Consider the following 18026-nt stretch of genomic DNA (forward strand, 5'->3'; position numbering starts at 1 on the left):
GAGAGGTCCAGAGAACTAACAGGGACGTACTCCCCCTGTCTCTCTCCCTGCACAGGTCATTGTACAGGACGACCAAGGCAGATTCAGTGCCGTACCCAGGTCTGAAGCCGGACTGAAATGGGTCCAGATAATCAGTTTCATCCAAGAGTGCTTGGAGTTGTCCTGCCACCACCCGCTCTAGCACCTTGCCCGGGAACGGCATGTTGGCCACTGGTCTATAATTGGCGGCCACCTCTGGATCCAGGGATGCCTTCTTTAGGAGTGGCATCCCTGGCATCCCTTCCTCTTTTAAAGAGGAAGGTACCCGACCGTCTCTTAAAGAGGCATTGACCACCTCCAGGATCCAGGTCCCAATCCCATCCTTGGCTTTCTTAAGTAGCCAAGATGGGCATGGGTCTAGTAAGCAGGTGGTAGGGCGTACTTGTCCAAGCACCTTGTCCACATCATCAGGCCGCAACAACTGAAATTCATCCATTAATTGTGGACTCAACGGCGTCGTTGGCATCTCCTCAGTAGAATCTGGTTCAATAGAAGAGTCAAGCTCGTGACGAATCTGAGCAATTTTCTCCCTGAAATGCCTGGTAAAGTCATCACAGCAGGCCTTCGAGGGTGGTACGAGATCTTTCTTTGGACCTGGATGTATCAGCCCTTGCACCACCTGAAAGAGCTCCGCCAGACGGCATTGTGAGGAGGCAATGGAAGTGGAGAAGAATTCCACTGCAAAAACAGTTACATTGTCTCCTATAACAGGAATTTGGTTGGCCACTATGGAAACAGAATGCTGGACTAGATATACCTTTGATCCAATCCATCAAGGCAATTCTTATGTTGTCAGTTAACTGGTGCTGGGTGCAAGGAATGATCTCCATTAAATAATTTTATTAATTAATATCAATACCAAGGTCCAGTCAACTGTTTGGCAACACAACAAAGAGGAATTCTTCCTAATTAATCCAGATCAGGTAGAGTTTATTAGTAACAGAAAGGCTTCCAGTACCTTCCCAATGAAGTACTCAAGATGTATCAGTAACTGAGTAAAGAGAGTGCCTGCTTTTAGCTTAAAGAGAAGGCGTTTGCTGAAATCTCAAGGAATTTTAGCAAAATTGTTTTGCAAAAGTTTGAATACCAACATCAATTTCCAGGATTTGTGCCAATTTCAACTTAAATTTGTTTGAACAAAACAGTTTGAATAACACAATTGAATAAAACAGTTCTGATTGAATAAGAGTTTTAGGAACTCCCCTTGGGCTTGGAATCAGGTGGAGTAAAACTCTTGCTCTGAGGATCAAAACGTCTCAGTGCAGGAAGTCTGAAAATGTAAATGGGTCTCTTTTCATATTTGGCTTTTAAATCCACAAGGCCTCCATGAAATAGCTAGACTTGGGATGTTTTGCCACTCTTCTCTGTCCTGGTTCTTTATACTCATATTAATCTCGCATTATTTAAGCATGCAGAGATCCAAACTAGCCACAGGCAAATCTTTTGGAAGAATTTGATAAAGGGTGTGTAGTCAGATGCTATCACATCTAATTGGCTTTCATAATAAGCAATACTCTTTGCTGAATCGTAGAGATTTTATCAGCTGCCTAAATCTGCTGAAAGGCAACATATTTGAATGTGTCTCAAGGAGCTCTGGCCCTGAGAAACTCAGTGGTTAATAGTCTCCAAATATTCCAGATCTTTTTAATGAGCCAGAAATTGTACTATGTAAACAGTGTTTAGATGATTTGAAAGAAGCGCCAGATCGTTTAACAGTCCAAAGCATCTAGGAGCTGTGCAAAATATTTCATAACCACAATGAAAGAACAGAAAGCAGCACTTACATCCATTACACCTACAGATTTAGCATTCCAGCTTTTGTTTGGAAGCAGATGCAATCATCTTAAGAACTGTCTTGAAGAGAAGCTAAATCTAATTTGACAATAATTTCTAGAACTATACATAAACTGAGATACCTAAATGTTCTTTAGCTGCTCAATTAAAGTTGAAGGTGATGTTTTCTTCCTATGCATTTTATTAAAGATTGAGGAAGGAGACTCTGATAATAAGAGTTCAGTTTACTGGAAACATACATGTAGTAGTGTTCATTTCTGCACACATGTTTTAATATTCACGCAGGGTATGGGCATAGCAACCTTTTGACCGAATAGGAAGTATCTAGGGGGCCACAGCATCACTAGGTTTGTCAGGTTCAAAGCTGGAAAATCACTCAGACCAAGAGCCAGGTCCATGTTCAGATCTACCTACCCATCTCGCAACCACCCCAGAAAAAACCCCAATGGCTGCTTCTCTGAGGTCAGAAAGCAACCTCAAGGAAGGGGTTTAGTGCGTGTCCCAGGGAGGAGGGAGATTGCCTTGCTAAGATATGATGTATGTTGGTAGCATTCCAGTCTAAAGCATTGCAGTTATGCCAAAATCGGTTGTCTAGCTGTTTTCCAGGCAACTTTCCCCTTCGTGCTTCCTCTACTCTAATAAGATGCATGTAATTCATCAAATTCAGAGGGTCATGGGCATCCCCATAGGATTCCACCACTGCTCATTTTGCTAAATACATAGATACAAAGAACAAGGTTGCTATTGCCATCCCTGCCAAACCATGAGTGACTAAGCTGCAAGCCAGCATCACCTTACTAGTCTACTCAGACTTACAAATAGATAATTTCATGTTCATTACACGCGGTTTAACATTAAAAACTCTTCTTAAAAACCATTTGGTGGAACTGCAAAGTTTGTTCCAACCAACATGCAATGATATCTGTATACAATTTACTGTCAATCTGAAAATTACCTTGATTTCTTAGGATCATGTTGTATTTCATTTTTGGCCATTTGGAAACACATTGAGCATATTTTAATTACTCTTCAATTAACAAGTTTTCTAATCAAGCGTTTTTATCCATTTTTACTTGGTAACAGTCCAACTTTTCAGCTGGACATACACCAAAGTAAGCTTATCAAGTTTGCATTGTATATGCATGTCACTACAGACTACTGATAATGGCAAATAATATATTGTCCCTTTCCCCTCTGTCTTCTAGAAATGTTTCTGAATAGGCCTACATTTCTCTGCTTCTGAAGCTTGACTCCCATTTCCCCTGTATTAGGTTAAGTAGGTATGTTCAGAAATCACACCTAACAGGTCATCCCCAGCCCTGATTGGTCAGTCTGAACACACTTTCTGGGAGTGACCTAAGCTGGTTGAAACACTGTTTTTCTTTCTGGGCTTTTTTTTTTAATTATTTATTTATTTATTTATTTATTTATTTATTTATTTGAGGGGTGAAAACTCTTCGCTTGCCTTTGGGTCAAGACTAAACTGGTCTGCTGTGTTCCAGGTAGGCATCAACTCTCTCCAACATGCAAGCTGCTTCGATGAGTCAAACAGATTTTAGCCAGTTAATTCTGTTTTGTGTTGTTTTAAAAAAAGCATCTGTCTATTTCTAAACTTCTTCCATACACTGGGTTATTGAAAAGAATATACTCAAATAGAAACTAGAGTTCTTAGTGTTATTTCCTAACCTGAGGGTTGGTTCCTTGGCCAATATATTGATCTGGTTTATTAGTCATTTAAATAAAGTTCTGGAAAGGGGACTTATCCTTTTCCATAAATATAAAACAAGGCTTCTCTCATGTCCAGGATATGAGGGTTATTAGCCATGAAACTGGTGGTATGGCACAACGAAAGGTGTCTTCCAGCTTGTCCCAGCTTGCAGGGTTGGAGATTGAGTCTCCCATTTGTCACAGTCTCAAAGTCAAAAATTATTCATAACCTTCTAGAAAGAAATATTAGTACAAGAAGGTATTAGAATAACAAACATTCCAACATTCTTTTAGTATATGCTTGAGATGTGAATCAAGAAAAACTTAGATCAAATGCCATGAACTCCTTACAAAGGCCTAATCACAACCCAAAAATAATCTTTGCAAATGGGGATAACAATACTGCCTAATATGCAGGGTTGTTGTAAGAATTATGGATCACAGAAGCACTTTAAACATGTAGAAATCATTATACTGATGTCAAGTATCAAAGCTGAAGTGCAGTCACCTATGAGGCTGTAACACACCATTGCAACTGGACATCCAGATGCCTAGCAGCCAATCAACAAAATAACAATTACAGACAACTCCTCCCTCCAGCTAAATTCCTATGGATACTTTCCTTTTAAAAATAAAAACACGTTTTATGGAGTGTGCATGTTCACAGAAAAAAATATTAACAGGAAAATTACAACAGTATAAATAATCTCATGTTTAAGAATACTTAAATGGAGCCAGTGTTTTGTTTTCAGCTAATCTGTTACACACATCATACGCTTAATGTGATCAGACCTAAATAAATTACCATTGCCTAAAGAGAGACATGCTGTAGCTGACAGAGGAAGCAAAGGGACAGTGGGAGAGGAAATCACACATTTTAATTACTGATACTGCTTGGAGCAATTTATGCTCCACTGGGCTTTAGTATGCAGGAGGGTATACTTTCTTGTTGTTCTTTGAGAAACAGAAGAAACTTTACACATGTACACAGAAATGTAACACATTCATCTTTATGCGAATATACTGAAATGTAACAGATACTGTTATGTAGTCTATAATTTGCCTAAAATCTTAACCAGCAAGAGATGTCGAGACTTCAAAAAAGCAAACTGCACATTTGTTCCAAGTAGAATGTCTACTGTCAGCCAAAATTTGTGGTGTTTGCTTCTTTCAGAAAATGAATCTCCAGAATAGTTTTATAAATTCTGCTGAGTTTAAGAACCCAGTTTGGAAATGCATCGCTACAGCTCTTGCAGAAAAAAACTGGGCTTGCATGGTCTTGTTTCCTCTAAAAACAACCACACTAATTCCTTAAACACAGTTTTACCTTAAGAGAGTTTAAACAGTGGAATAGAAAAGGTAAACTCTGAAAAATGAAACAGATCTGTGGAGATAACCCTTCTGAAAATATTAAGGAACATTATTTATTTTTACAGAAGGTAACTACTAACAGGGAGAGGGGCATTGTCATCACCACACTTGTAAACCAAAGTAATTGTAACATCTGAAATATTGCTATTAAAACAGTGGCTCAACTTTTCTTTATCTTTACAGTTTTCAAGTATGTTCTACTTGAAGAGAAAGTAATTAAAATATGCATACGTGTGCCTAAGTATTATTTATTTACATGAAACGGAAAATGGGTGGAGGAAACAGATGGAAGAGGGCCTTATTTTACAACTATCTTTGTCTTGATAGAAAGCACCTCAGCAAACTTCACAGAGTACCAACTTTTCCCTATATAATCCTACAACCTACAGCAAAAAAAGTCTAAAAATAAAGAAGCATTCTAAAATTCCGAAAGGGTTCCATACTTGAAGCCACTTTAAAGCATGAAGCAAAGGTATTGAGCATAGTTCCTCAAAGAGAATTTATTTATTTGATTTATTGCTATACCACCCCAGAGATGAAGCACTTAGTCAAATTTAAAGAGAATCCCATGAATTAATACTGGCATATGGTACAAATGAGTCCAGATGTTTCCTACAGAAACACCAAATGCTGATCTGGCTGCTTGGATCTTGCCCATTTAACAAGCCACAAGAACTTAGGAAGAAACTGGGCCATACCAGCAACTTTTTTGTGACTCATTAATACTTAAAACTTCAAATAGTGTCAGATCACTATGATAGACAAATGCCAGCCTATCAGTGACATTAACCTGGCTAATAACGAGCAGGTCTTTACCCTAGCTCCCTCTCTTCCCTGTAAATGATTCACTTGTGCTTATTTCCAGCCACTTCAGCCTAATCGATTGCCTTTCCGAGGAAGAACTCCGTGCAAATTTAGACAGAAAAAAAGTCATGCTGGGAATTGTAAGCCCTTTCTTCTGTCTAAATTTGCACATAATTGTGTCTTCGGTGACTTGGCATGATGGTCCCCTGGCTACCTCATAAGCCTTCTGAAACACTAAGCTAACACGATGAAACCAAAAACATTCTGCTTCATACCTTGCCCCCTTCAAATGATCATGGATTAAAAAATCTTCTTAACAATGCTGGCATTTTAAAGACTATCCTATTCAGTAAATCCACCTGAATCTTTCATGTAAATAGCAATTTATTGCTTTCAGCTCTTTATGCATGCTGTGAATTATATCCTTCCACAACACACTTAGAAACAAACCTCCAATTAAGTTTCTTGTCAGGCTTGATATTATTGTGGGTATCTTGCATTTGCTGTGAATTAAAGGATGTGTGCAGAGTGTATAATATGCAAGAGCTCTGAATGCACAGGACATTCTCAGTGTCAGGCAGCAGGCTTCACCACAGGTGGCCACAAGAAAATGAGCCAAGGGAGATCAAGCGTGCTACATCATCAACATATACTAGGCCAAGAAGAAATGCCAGGCAGGAATGACAAAGACTAAGGCTGACAGCATATTCAACACAATATGTATCAAAGGTTCTGCCAGAATTCCTCATCAAAGAACTTTTTAAAATGTCCTATAAATTAGATGGCTGTTCATCAGCTTGGAATACTGTATGGCACAAAGCACAGAAATTGCGGGCTTCTGTCACCCCCAACAGCTGGCAAACTGCTTTACTTACCAAAGGCAGCTTGTCCTTGCTCCATGTCTTCCTTCAGTCTCTTGTGACTTTCTTTCATTCTCTCTAGGTTCTGGGCATTTTGAGAACTCAGCAAGGACCATTCACTGAGAAGTTTCTCCAGCCGGTCTCTTTCAGCCATTAACGATTTAATTTCTTCTGCAAGGTCTTTCGCAATGCAGAAATTACCTCCTGTGGATTCATTGGAAGAACATTATACAGAGAGAAAGCCAGAAAAGCAACAAAACATTGAAACCTCGAAGTAAATTATTACTAAAATCTATCATCATCATCATCATCATTTCTGTAATATATATTCAAGACATACAAACTGAGTGATGAACATTCAAGAAAATCTATATCCATTACTTAAATCCTGTGTAATGATTATAACATAGTTCGCTCTTCTCCTCTGATTGCTATACTCCTACTTTCTTTTTAAAAAAGTGATGCAGGGTAGTAACATGCTCAGCATGTAATGTTTAAAAATGAAGTACAAATAATTACCTACTGGCTGGATCATCACCCTGCAGTCCATCACATTGCAAGTAGCTACAACTAGCTACTGACACAAGTAGTTATTGCCATGAGTCTTTTCTGTGATGTACCAAGCTTATATTACCTGCACACATGCACATGAATATGTTCTTATAGTCAGCAAGAGTATTCCAAAGTGCTGGCTCCATACATGGCTCCTTTTTTCATGTTGCTGATATTCCCTACTCCCTTATCCAGCAAGCATCTGACATCTGAGACAGCTGTTTAAGAGGACAGTGGAGCATGCTGTCCTGTCACCACTGTTGAAATAAGATGCCACTGTCTGCCTTGTGTACATGCCTGGGGAGGAAGGGATCTTAAAATCTGTCTTATGCTGCAAAATATCTGGGGCCAGCCCTGACCACCACCACCCCAAATCCCTTGCCTCCCACTCCTCCATACTTCCCTCTCCGCCCACCTGTCCCCTCTACCAGCAGTGGGCAGCAGCATGGCCTCTCTAGCATCTTCCTCCTGCCGCTTCCCTGAAGGATCTTAGAGGGGCTGGATGCAGCAGCAGATTCTCTGGATCTACTATCCAGCAGCCCAGGAGTGCTGCCTGATGGCCAGAAAGCCGTGTTTGTGTTTCCTTAGTCATGCGGTTCCGTCCCTCAGCAGGACTGGGGATAGCACCTGTGAGCTGCCTTCTACTGCTAGGGTTATTCCTCCGTAAGCCCTTCAAACATTAATTCTTAATTAGAAGTTGCAGCTTAATCATTCTTCTTATTTTTAAAGCTAGGAAGATGCCACCCCATCTATTAACATTTCATGCCTCCTGGATGATTACTAATTCCCAGAAGGAAGGTTAATACCAAAATTTGAAGCTATGATGAAAGAAGCAACATATATCAGTTAATAATGTATAAGCATTTTTGCCTCTAATAGATGCCCATGGGGCAAATCTGCTCCACGTAGCCTTATTTTTTCCTGATGAAGGGAATGTGCCTTCAAGTCTGAGATGAAATATCAAAAGCTCATCAAGGGATCAGCACACACCACTCTCTTAAAGTGCCAGCGGTGAACTCCTGACCTCAATCACAGTAACTTAAATTGGCACTTTCTAAATGTCACATGAGACTTGCATTTTAGAAGATATATAAATCTGCCTCACTGTCCAAAATCACAAAATAATGATGGTGTTCTGGATAGACAAGGTAATTTTTGGTGGTGGAAAATATATTCTTCATGGAAAACATCTAGTTAATAAAATTTAATTACTACAATTTTTCATTTTCATGACAGATTCATGTTTTATGTAAGCAGTGCATTGTAATTTATTCATTGCTTGACTTGCTTGTTTCAACATCTCCACATTGTATCAACACAGATACTACTTGTCAGATCTTGCAAGGTAAGCATCCACCTTCTTCCAACATTTGAAAAGAAGACATCTTCCACAAAATCTGAGAAAGCTGATGAAGTGATACACAGCTTTTTTGAAAATGGCAAGAACTATGTTTCAGAAAATTATGCTTCCTTGATTAACACACAGGAATAGATTGTAATCACTATCAACCTGAATAAATTCCAGAGAAAATATCTACAGAAAGTGACCTGTAGCATAAATGCTGCTATACCATTCTTCACTGTGTGAGAAACAATCACCCACTTATCTAAATTTTAACAGGAGCTAAGTAAATATATCCATATGTATGGATACAGAAATAAATATGTACAGATACATAAGATAGGGTAGTTTATGTTCAAATTTTGTAGAAACACAGTAGGATACCCAATGCGATGGCACCACTTCCCATGAATATGTATAGCTAGATGTATTTAGTTCTAGGCTACTGATCATGCGGTAAAAACAATCCTCCACATCTATGCCCTCAGGATTACATCTACCAGAACTTAACTACACCAGAGGCCTGTGCTCACAGAGAACCATTTCACTGTCGAAATTATTGTGTATGGGCATTCTAGGGCGATGTCTCAAACAAATTTCTCCAGTTGATCTGGTCTGTAAGAAAACATACCTATGTGTGTAAATTTTTTTATACAGAAATTGTAAAATTCGGTGCACAATGTTAAACAGTAATTTTAAATAAAACTTAATGCTTTGTATTATATCAACTGCAGGAAAAAAACAAACAAAGTAAATATTCATTTATCTCCTAAAGCACTTTATTGCAATCAACTGTGTCTGATACAGAAAGGTACTACACCTAAGTCACTATCCTGAAAATTATATAAAATAAGGATGACTTTTTGTTATCCAGGGTGGTCTATATTCAGGAAAAGGTTCCAAACATTCAAATGTTCTAAATGATGCCGAACATTTAAGAGGTTACATATTTAATACATTATTGAAGATTGTGTTCAATGAAGATTTGATCTTTGATCTTTCAAGATTTAGCAACCAGCTGTTGTTTGAGAGTGTAAACAGAGCAACACTATCATAAGACCACAATCACATTTCTAAAATGTAAAGCTATCCATTTTTCTGTCACTGTTAATTACCTTTAAATGTGTCACCACTACAACACTGTAGTGATGCACAGATTTTAGAATACTCTCCCAAGAGCAATCCATCTGGTGCTCTTCTCTCTTACAGAGAACAAATGAAAATAATTTTGTTTGCAAATACCTTAGTGGGAAGGGAATTGGTAGGTTTAGGATCTTTTTGCAGGCTTTTGTTTTCTATATTAGCAACAATTTGTTGCTTCTGTAATTTTATATGTTTTTATTGTTAACTCTGTAGACTTCTTGGGTCCTTTTTAATGAAATGTATGGATAAATAATTAAATTAAAAATAATGGATACATGAAACGAAAAGTAGCCTGCAGATTTGATGGATGAAGGATACATCTGGACACAGGAGACTCTGAGCTCTAAGCCATTCACAAGTCTGCACGATGAAGACCTACATAATTCTGCTGAAGTAAACTACACATACAATTCAACCATGCAATCCGCCACTCGGCAGGATGCCTTGAATAAATAGCAGTCTCTCTTAGGCAAGCAGCTGAGTGGCAAACTGTTTTCTGACTGCCTCCACCCTGACTGGCTATCCATTCATAATAATAAGTGCACGTCCACACACACGCAAACGCACACACACAGAGCATACCAAACACTAATGCATGATACTTTATCAACAAGTGATCCTATCTAAAAGCATGCAGAAGATGAGAAGGAAAATAAAAAATATCCAGGAGTAAATCTCAAATGTTATTGGGTCCTATGCAATTCAGACCATGAACTTACCCCACAAATCTTAACTATCTACCTCCCTATAGGTGGCTGATGCTCCCCAAAACAGAAACATCTTTCAGGGTGTCTGTAATGGGATCACAACAATGATCTAGGTCTGGAATTAGCCAAGTTCTTCATACTGGAAGCCAGTTTAAGAAGGAATACTGGTAACCAGGGGAAATGTGTGTGTAGCTCTTGCAAATTAAACCACCTAGAATACTGCCATCTCATAAAAAGAGCACAGTCACTGAACCAAGTCTCCCACGTCCCTCCACGTCCAGCCCATCTGAAATTACAACTCTTCTTTACAGAAAACTACTGAACTGGACTGAGGGCCCAATATGTTACATTCAGCGTATGGCTGATTAAATGTGGGATTACATCGCGCTGCATGTCTTGTGCAGTGTGTATCAAGGACCAGGGTTGCAGCTAAGATTCTGTCAACCCAAATCTCCTCTGGGAGACCCAAGAATCTCCCATTCACAGGCAAAACTTTTCTGAGAAGATCGAGCGTCAGCTCTAAGGGAGACAGCTGTGATAAGAGCCCTGGTGGGCAGCCGAGAAGGTAAGACCCAGCAGAGAAGCAGGAGTAGGTGCCGAGATAAGTAGTGGTGAGGTTATAGATGAGAAGCACTGAAAAATAATGTCCGAAGTTGATGGGAAAGTTCCTCATTTCATTTTAAAATACAAAGTATTATCGCACGACACTATGCATGCTAGTTAGGGCAAAAAGCACAGCCCATTCGGCAAGAATAAAATAGGTCACAACAATGTTATTTGATGGAAGGTTTCTTGAAACACACCTTCATCATTTGCCTAATGGAAAGATTTTCCTCTTCTCAGGTCTGCAAATTATAAGCATAGCTGTACATTATTCTTTTTTTTTTCCTGCCCCTGTATTTTTTTAAAACAGGGGAGCACTGTAATCCAAAGTCCATGACACAAAAAGCAGTTATGAATTTTTAAAATTGTTAGCTTATTAGGCAACGAGCTTCTTATTCACGTATCAATATTTTGCTTCTGAACAATATGTGCAGGCGCTCTCAAGAGAAATAGCTCTTTTTCTGCCCACATTAGCTCTTTATTTATCTGAATAAATAGAAGCTGGCAACACCTGTATTCCGCTGAGAAATGTCATTTATACCAAATTCATGTTAATTCCCCTACATCTTTGTGTTCATTTGTTTATGAAACAATGCCTCTGTAAACCAGAAGCATTAGCTCCTGATCTCCTTACATTCAGGTTATGATGAAAACATCATGGAAATACAATGTTATTGCATCATTATAGTTTATCCAAAATTACCTGATACAGCAAGCATTTTGGCTTCAAGAAGAGCTGGTAGCTGAGTCTCGATATCACTCACTTTCCTCCTTAAAATGCTGCATAGCTTTTGACTGGTACAGATCTAGATTGACAGCCATGATATATAATTAATTCATGTAAAAACATAAGGAAATATAAAAGGCACTTCAAATTGTCTTGGTTTACAGACATGACATCATTACCTAACAAGACAACAAAGGCTAATAAAAAGTGATGTGTGATATTGCTGCAAGACACCATTATAATTCAGTTCAATGGCTTTGCCACACAAAAGCAGATACCTAACACAGGAGAAATGAATTAGAAACAAGTAGTGGAGCAGATACGCTGGGATTTCCTTTCAGGCAGAAAGTTCAAGCACAGCAAACCAGTGCAGATGTTTGATTTTTGTTTCAATAGCTTATTGATAGCCAATAGCCATGTTCACACAAGACACTAAGCCACCCTACAAAAATGCTATGTGTTGTCTCTAGACAGAGTATCAGAACCTGACAGATGATCTGTGACTTGCTCTACCACTCCTTTACCCTCAGTCCTTGAGTCAGTATCTCAGTGTTCCTTGCAGCAAACTCTGTTTCGGATCCTCCTCCCTTCTCCAAGTGTCCTCCTCTTCTGTTCACCATGGTTTGTTATTCTTGAAGCCTCAAAAAAGTGCAACCGGGACTGCATTTCTTGAACCTTGAAAATTGTGCAACTGCATTTGTACTTTATTACTGTTATTATGGTCAGCCTTTCACAGTTGTGCTTTTTATAGCTGCCCAGTATGTGTATGTGTAGTCTTGTCTCATCAATTTCCATTTATGTTTCGGCTGTCAAAGTGAGCAGTAAGTAGAATAAGTAATCTGAATAGAAATTGACAAGGTGAAACTTTATCTAGGGTAATTTATGCACAATTGCCAATGGTGTTGCTGTCACTTGAAAAGCACCAGTAATGGGACAGAAGCAGCAAAAGAAATTGTACTATAAGTGGGGGCTAGGAGAAGACAGTAACTTCTTTGTTGCAATGTGATTCTGTGGGTTTTAAGTGCTGAATAAAGTAAAATGGGCAAACATGTTCAGCTTTTAAGTGCTGAATGGGCAAACATGTTCCTTGGGACAAAAATGTAGCCTATTCCTGTTATAGAACATAGTTGTACAAACTGCTAGGTGAAAAGCCACAAGTAGTCCATGACTTCTTTTTTATTTGGGTTTGTTTTTCCCCCAAAAGGTTTTCTTTTCTTTTCTTTCTTAAGAGTAGGAGACAAGAGATGGAGATACAGGAGCCCAATCATCATATGGTCATCTCAGAAAGCATAAAAGAACAGACAAGTGTCATTAAAATTTAAGTGTTGTAGGCTGGGATTAAATATTAATCCCAGAATGAAAAACAGCTTACTATAGTATTTTCACTGAATGGCTTCTAGGGGCAGGAAGGAAAGAAAATGGTAAAAATATGCAAATTTCAAGCAAACATGAACTGTGTTTACAAGGACAAACAACTTACAGGAAAATAAATATAAAAACAAGACATAGCATTCTACGTATACTAGCTTTTTATATTAAACACAAGGGATACAGTTCTGAATTCAGGAAATTAACTAAGAATTCCAAAGTGCATCAACTTCTATATTCTGAATTTGGATTAAAAGTTTTCTACTCTGTCAGAAATAGTACACTGCAAAAATTGAGCAGCATTTGTATTAGATGGAAATTAACCATCTTGTATTGTTAGAGTAAGATAAAAATACAAGTAAATCTCTGAAGGCCAGATCCAAAATGAAATTTCAAGTGAAAATTCCAGGTTTGATATTCCTTTAGTCAACAAATCTATCCTTCAAGCTGTCATTGTTTACTATATAACTAGATCCTAAATCATCTTATTAAATTGTGATGCTGGGTGTTATTGAATTATTTTAAGTTTTTGCTGAAAGATTTTCCATCTAAATGTCCTAATAATAGTATTATGGTCATGACACTGTCATAAAATGTGCTTGTGTGAGCCTTAAAGAAACTGAAGATGCTTAGGTTTTTTCTCTCTTCAAGTCATCAATAATACCCTCCTTTTTGAAAGAGGGCATGTTTTCTTGAATATATCATCCTCCTGTATATACTAGCTATCTGCAGAAACTGAAGAAAACTTTGCTAAAGCCAAGCCTACCTTAAGCAAGGCAAAGAGATACAAGCAAAGGCCACCTGAAAGACAGGGCACTAGTCTGTATTAGATATTCATTGTAATTAGACGATCATAAAGTACTTATGTTAAAGATACTGCATTCCCAAATCTAGGCACATCCAGTAGAACTTACATAATTTTAGCTTTACAGAATCAAGCCCAATTACTGTTAAATCTCATACAATATTGACATTATTACATTTAGCTATCTGGATGGTATAAGCAAGGGACAGCTTTAGGAGAATAACAGATACAAGGGGGGACCAACCCCCCTAGGAATTATCTTCTGGAGGGTGGGCCCCTTGTAGTACAGGCTTCCTCTGCTAGGCCAGTCTTCTAGGAATCCATCTGCATCAGTGTACCCAGCTGGGTTGATGTGAGAGGCTGTGTTCAGTTTCAGTGAGGGTTTTTTTTTGGGGGGGGGGGAGAGGGGGAGACTCTTTCAACACATTTGCCGATTTTGTGATGGCAAAATTGGATTTACACAATGTGCAGTGGTGAAATTTTGTTCAGCTGAGTGTTCAGCAGTTTTTGACCAAAAACGGTCCCTGTGCCCTTCCCTCCCTATTCACCTGACCTCACCCCATGTGACTTTTGTTTCCCCAGATCAGGGGTCAGCAACTCATGGCTCCAGAGCCGCACGTGGCTCTTGAATCCCCCTGCTGCAGTTCCGTTGCTCAAAACACACGCCGGCACAGCTGCTGATCTGCTCCAAGTTACAAAATACCAATAGGTGATGATGAGGCATCCAGTCAGGAACCCTGCGCTAGCTGGTTAAGTAAATAGCTACATTCCTCTGCTATTGTGCAGGGAAAGAGTGGAACAAGCTTCCTGCAGGCCCTCATGTTACTCAAACCCTGCTGAAAAGATTCTCTTTGTCCAAATGTAATCTCCTTCCTCTGAATGATAAAAGCTGGGCTTGGGACCTGTCACAATTCACAGCACTTGACTGTTTATCTGCTAATCAGTCACTAAACACACCTATATCTGTGACTCTCCCCACTCCCCCAGGCCAACCATGGATAAATTGAAGAAAAGTTTCTGAAGAAAACCAAACGTTTAATGAGAAGTGGGTAGATTCATTTGCTTTTACTGCTGACGAACTTATGGGGTTTGCTGTTTAATGCATGCAGCCCTTTAGCACTGACTTTGACTCCGCAGGAAGCTGTTCTCCTATTCAAAATATATGACAGGAGCCCTACTAGTTTATAATGTACGATTAAAAATAACAGTTTTTAGTGACTGAACAAGAGCTGCAGCTAAATCATAATGAAGATCTACATAGCATTAAGGTAAAAAATACTATATGCAGTGTTATCTTCATTTTAGATGTCAAAAGGGTTTTGTGGCTCCTTTTGTGTTTTCTTTTGTGTGGGAAAAAGGTCTAAATGGCTCTTTGAGTGTTAAAGGTTGCTGACCCCTGCCCCAGATGAAAAAGTCTCCAAAGGGAAATATTTTGCTGATGTGGAGGAGGTGAAATAAAAAATGGCAAAAGCACTAAAAGGCATCCAAATTGACATGTTCAAAACCTGTTTTGAGTAATGGGGAAAAAAAGCCTCAATAGGTATATTGCATCAAATGGAGAGTACTTTGAAGGTGACTGAAGTTTGAACATGTAAAAATAAATACATGCTTTTTCTAAATAAATTCCTTTTTTGGGGGTGTCCCCCCTCATATTTAATCAATTAGAGTAGTCCACATTGTTTCTGTTGCTTGAACACCATCACTGAATGCCTTCCTTCAGTTAACCATCACCACCTTGACATTTAAGGAAGCCAATATGAGCAGAACAGTGCAGTGCTCCAAGCCAAGAGAGCTCAGCTCAGCACAGCATCTTATCTGTCTGTAAGGTTAATCAATAGCAGCCGAAATAGAGAAAGCAGCAGTTCAGTTTAGAATATTAAATTAATTCATTCTTTCAAAATGCCATGCTATTTTCAGCATTTGCTGTAGCCATCATTTAGAAAAAGCAAAGTGATGGAAGCTTGTAGTGAATGCTTGATGCCAATGGCATACTGTTACTTGTCTGCCCTGCACATCCAAGTGAAGCACAGAGGTGTTAGTGCTTTATATTAGACCAGGCATGCTTATTCTTATGGGGATGGGGCAGTTCAGTTTATTGGAACAAGGAATGTAGCTTTTATTATCTTCACTCAAAACTATGCAGCATAAGTATTGAAGATTTCCTGTTTTCATGTAGAAGACGAAGAATTGACTAATTAGCTGAAGGAAGCCCTTATTAAAAAGCATAATACTTCATGCATAACTTAGTTCTACTGTGAGTATCTTTACGGGCAACTTCATCCAACACAAATTAGTGAACTGTGTTTCTGCTACACTTTCAAAATGAAATTGTACAAAAGATCAGGCAGCTGTTCAGTCCTAATACACCAGGTGTCTATTGCAAAAACTTTCCATGGGCAGCTATCACAACAAACAGCTTTTCAATATCCTCCATCAAATCCGAAATGGTGCTTCAAATGTTTACAAACAGCCCTAATGCTTTTTAGAAAGCAACTGAAGGAACATTCATGTTGCATCTGATCCAGCACAAACCAGAAGTCATTAGCGAGCCTATTCGGTGTGGTACATCTCCTCAGTGTTATCCAGGAGAGCTTTTCTGGGTTGCTCGAAACCTGCCGCAATCTGTTCTTGCAAACGATACAGTGGGACTGGTGAGAGCACACAGGCAACTTTGTGAGACACAGGACTCTACTGTGTCCTCCATGAAATTGCTGGGAGCAGGCAATCATCTAGAGATGTGGACTGAAGCATAACCAATCTGCAGATGGCACCAAAGCTGTACCTCTCCTTTTAACCTAATTTAGGTGGATCAGTAGATTACACCTGGGTATGGAAATGGACTGGATAAGGCCCAATAAACTCAGAATTAGCGGGATCTACCTGGAATGCTAAGAATGCTCTTTATCAGTATAGGCTGATCCAACAGTTAGAAACCTATCTGGACAGAGATAGCTATTCTGGTAAGCTCCTGGGTGGTTTTCTGCAATGAATTTTATCTGGGCTGCCTTTGAACGTAGTTTGGAAACTTCAGCTAGACTAAAACAGGACATGTGACTATTGAGCAGAACTATGTTCCTATATATCCCCTGCTTTGTGATCTGTACCGGCTTCCAGTCAGCTTCAGGCCAGCTTACTTGATGGAACATCTTCCCTTCCCTAAGTGGACCTTATGTAATAGTCTTCTGAGACTATTCCTTGGGTATTCCCATTAAATGAGGCAGAATGCTATGTTACTAGAGAGGGACCTTTTTCAATCGTCACACCCTGGCTATGGGATGCCATCCACAGGGAGTGGAGCACCTACAGTGCAAGCCTTTTAGCACCTTCTTGTTTCCCCAGGCCATTTAGTCCTTTAGTACTGAAAACCCATTCATGCTTTTCAGATCCATGAACTGCTGCTGTCATTTACCATTGGTTTTACTTGGGCCTAGGGCTACCAGCACCAAAATGGCCTTGCCTTCAGTGAAAAGAGCCAGGCCTAGTGAATGCAGCAGGTAAGCAGCAGGTACTAGTGTAATGAGTGAATGGATGAATGAATGGGCCTATTTTAGGTGAAGAAACTGGGAAAACCTGAAGAATGGTAAGGAGCAGAATGGGAATAAAGCTATGTTTTAGTTCTCTGAGAAATGCCAAACATGGCAGAGTAGTAGTCTTCAAAACTGATTTTTTTCAAGTGGAAAAAGACAGAAAGAGGGGAGGACCTTTCCCCTTCTAATCAACCCTAAAGGTGCCTAGTGCTCCTATTACCTGAACAGTTTTCCCTGTTCAGGATCTGTAGCATTTGTAACTGCTGTGTTCACAAGCAGATGAGACCAATCTATTCAGCTTTGTTTGCCTTGTCTTTTTTTAACTCTAATGTATGTATAAGCTACTGATTTCAAACTGGAGCCCATAATTCCATCCAGTTGCAGCAGAGAGGAGGAGATTGGAGAGCAGGTCCATCAGTTCAGCTGAGAGACCATTTGGTTGTTCTTTTCCCTAAAGAGTATGCTTCCATTCAGCTTCTGTAACATGAAGAACTGGTGCATGGCTGAAGTTGTTTTCCTCCTCCCTCTCCATTTTATGTCTTTCACATTTTATGGTAAGCTTGTAGGCAACGACTGTCTTTTTTGGTCATTATTTGTGTTGATCATAGGGATGCGGTGGCGCAAAACTGCTCAGGGACCATTTTCAGTTGAAGAGCAGGATAAAAGTGCTTTAAATA

General features: G+C 39.2%; 1 protein-coding gene across 1 annotated transcript in view; it reads right to left on the minus strand.

Moving 5' to 3' along the window:
• The window catches only part of DISC1 (DISC1 scaffold protein), a 158292-nt gene that overhangs the window by 98616 nt on the left and 41650 nt on the right, over positions 1-18026 (minus strand). The window contains exons 8-9 of the mRNA XM_044451511.1: positions 11626-11728; positions 6591-6779 (exon numbers count right to left, since the gene is read on the minus strand). Coding sequence (XP_044307446.1) covers positions 6591-6779; positions 11626-11728 — 292 coding nt within the window. The remainder of the gene's footprint in view (positions 1-6590; positions 6780-11625; positions 11729-18026) is intronic.

Source organism: Varanus komodoensis, unplaced genomic scaffold (assembly GCF_004798865.1).
Source record: "Varanus komodoensis strain SLA01 unplaced genomic scaffold, ASM479886v1 scaffold1, whole genome shotgun sequence".
Taxonomy (NCBI): domain Eukaryota; kingdom Metazoa; phylum Chordata; class Lepidosauria; order Squamata; family Varanidae; genus Varanus; species Varanus komodoensis.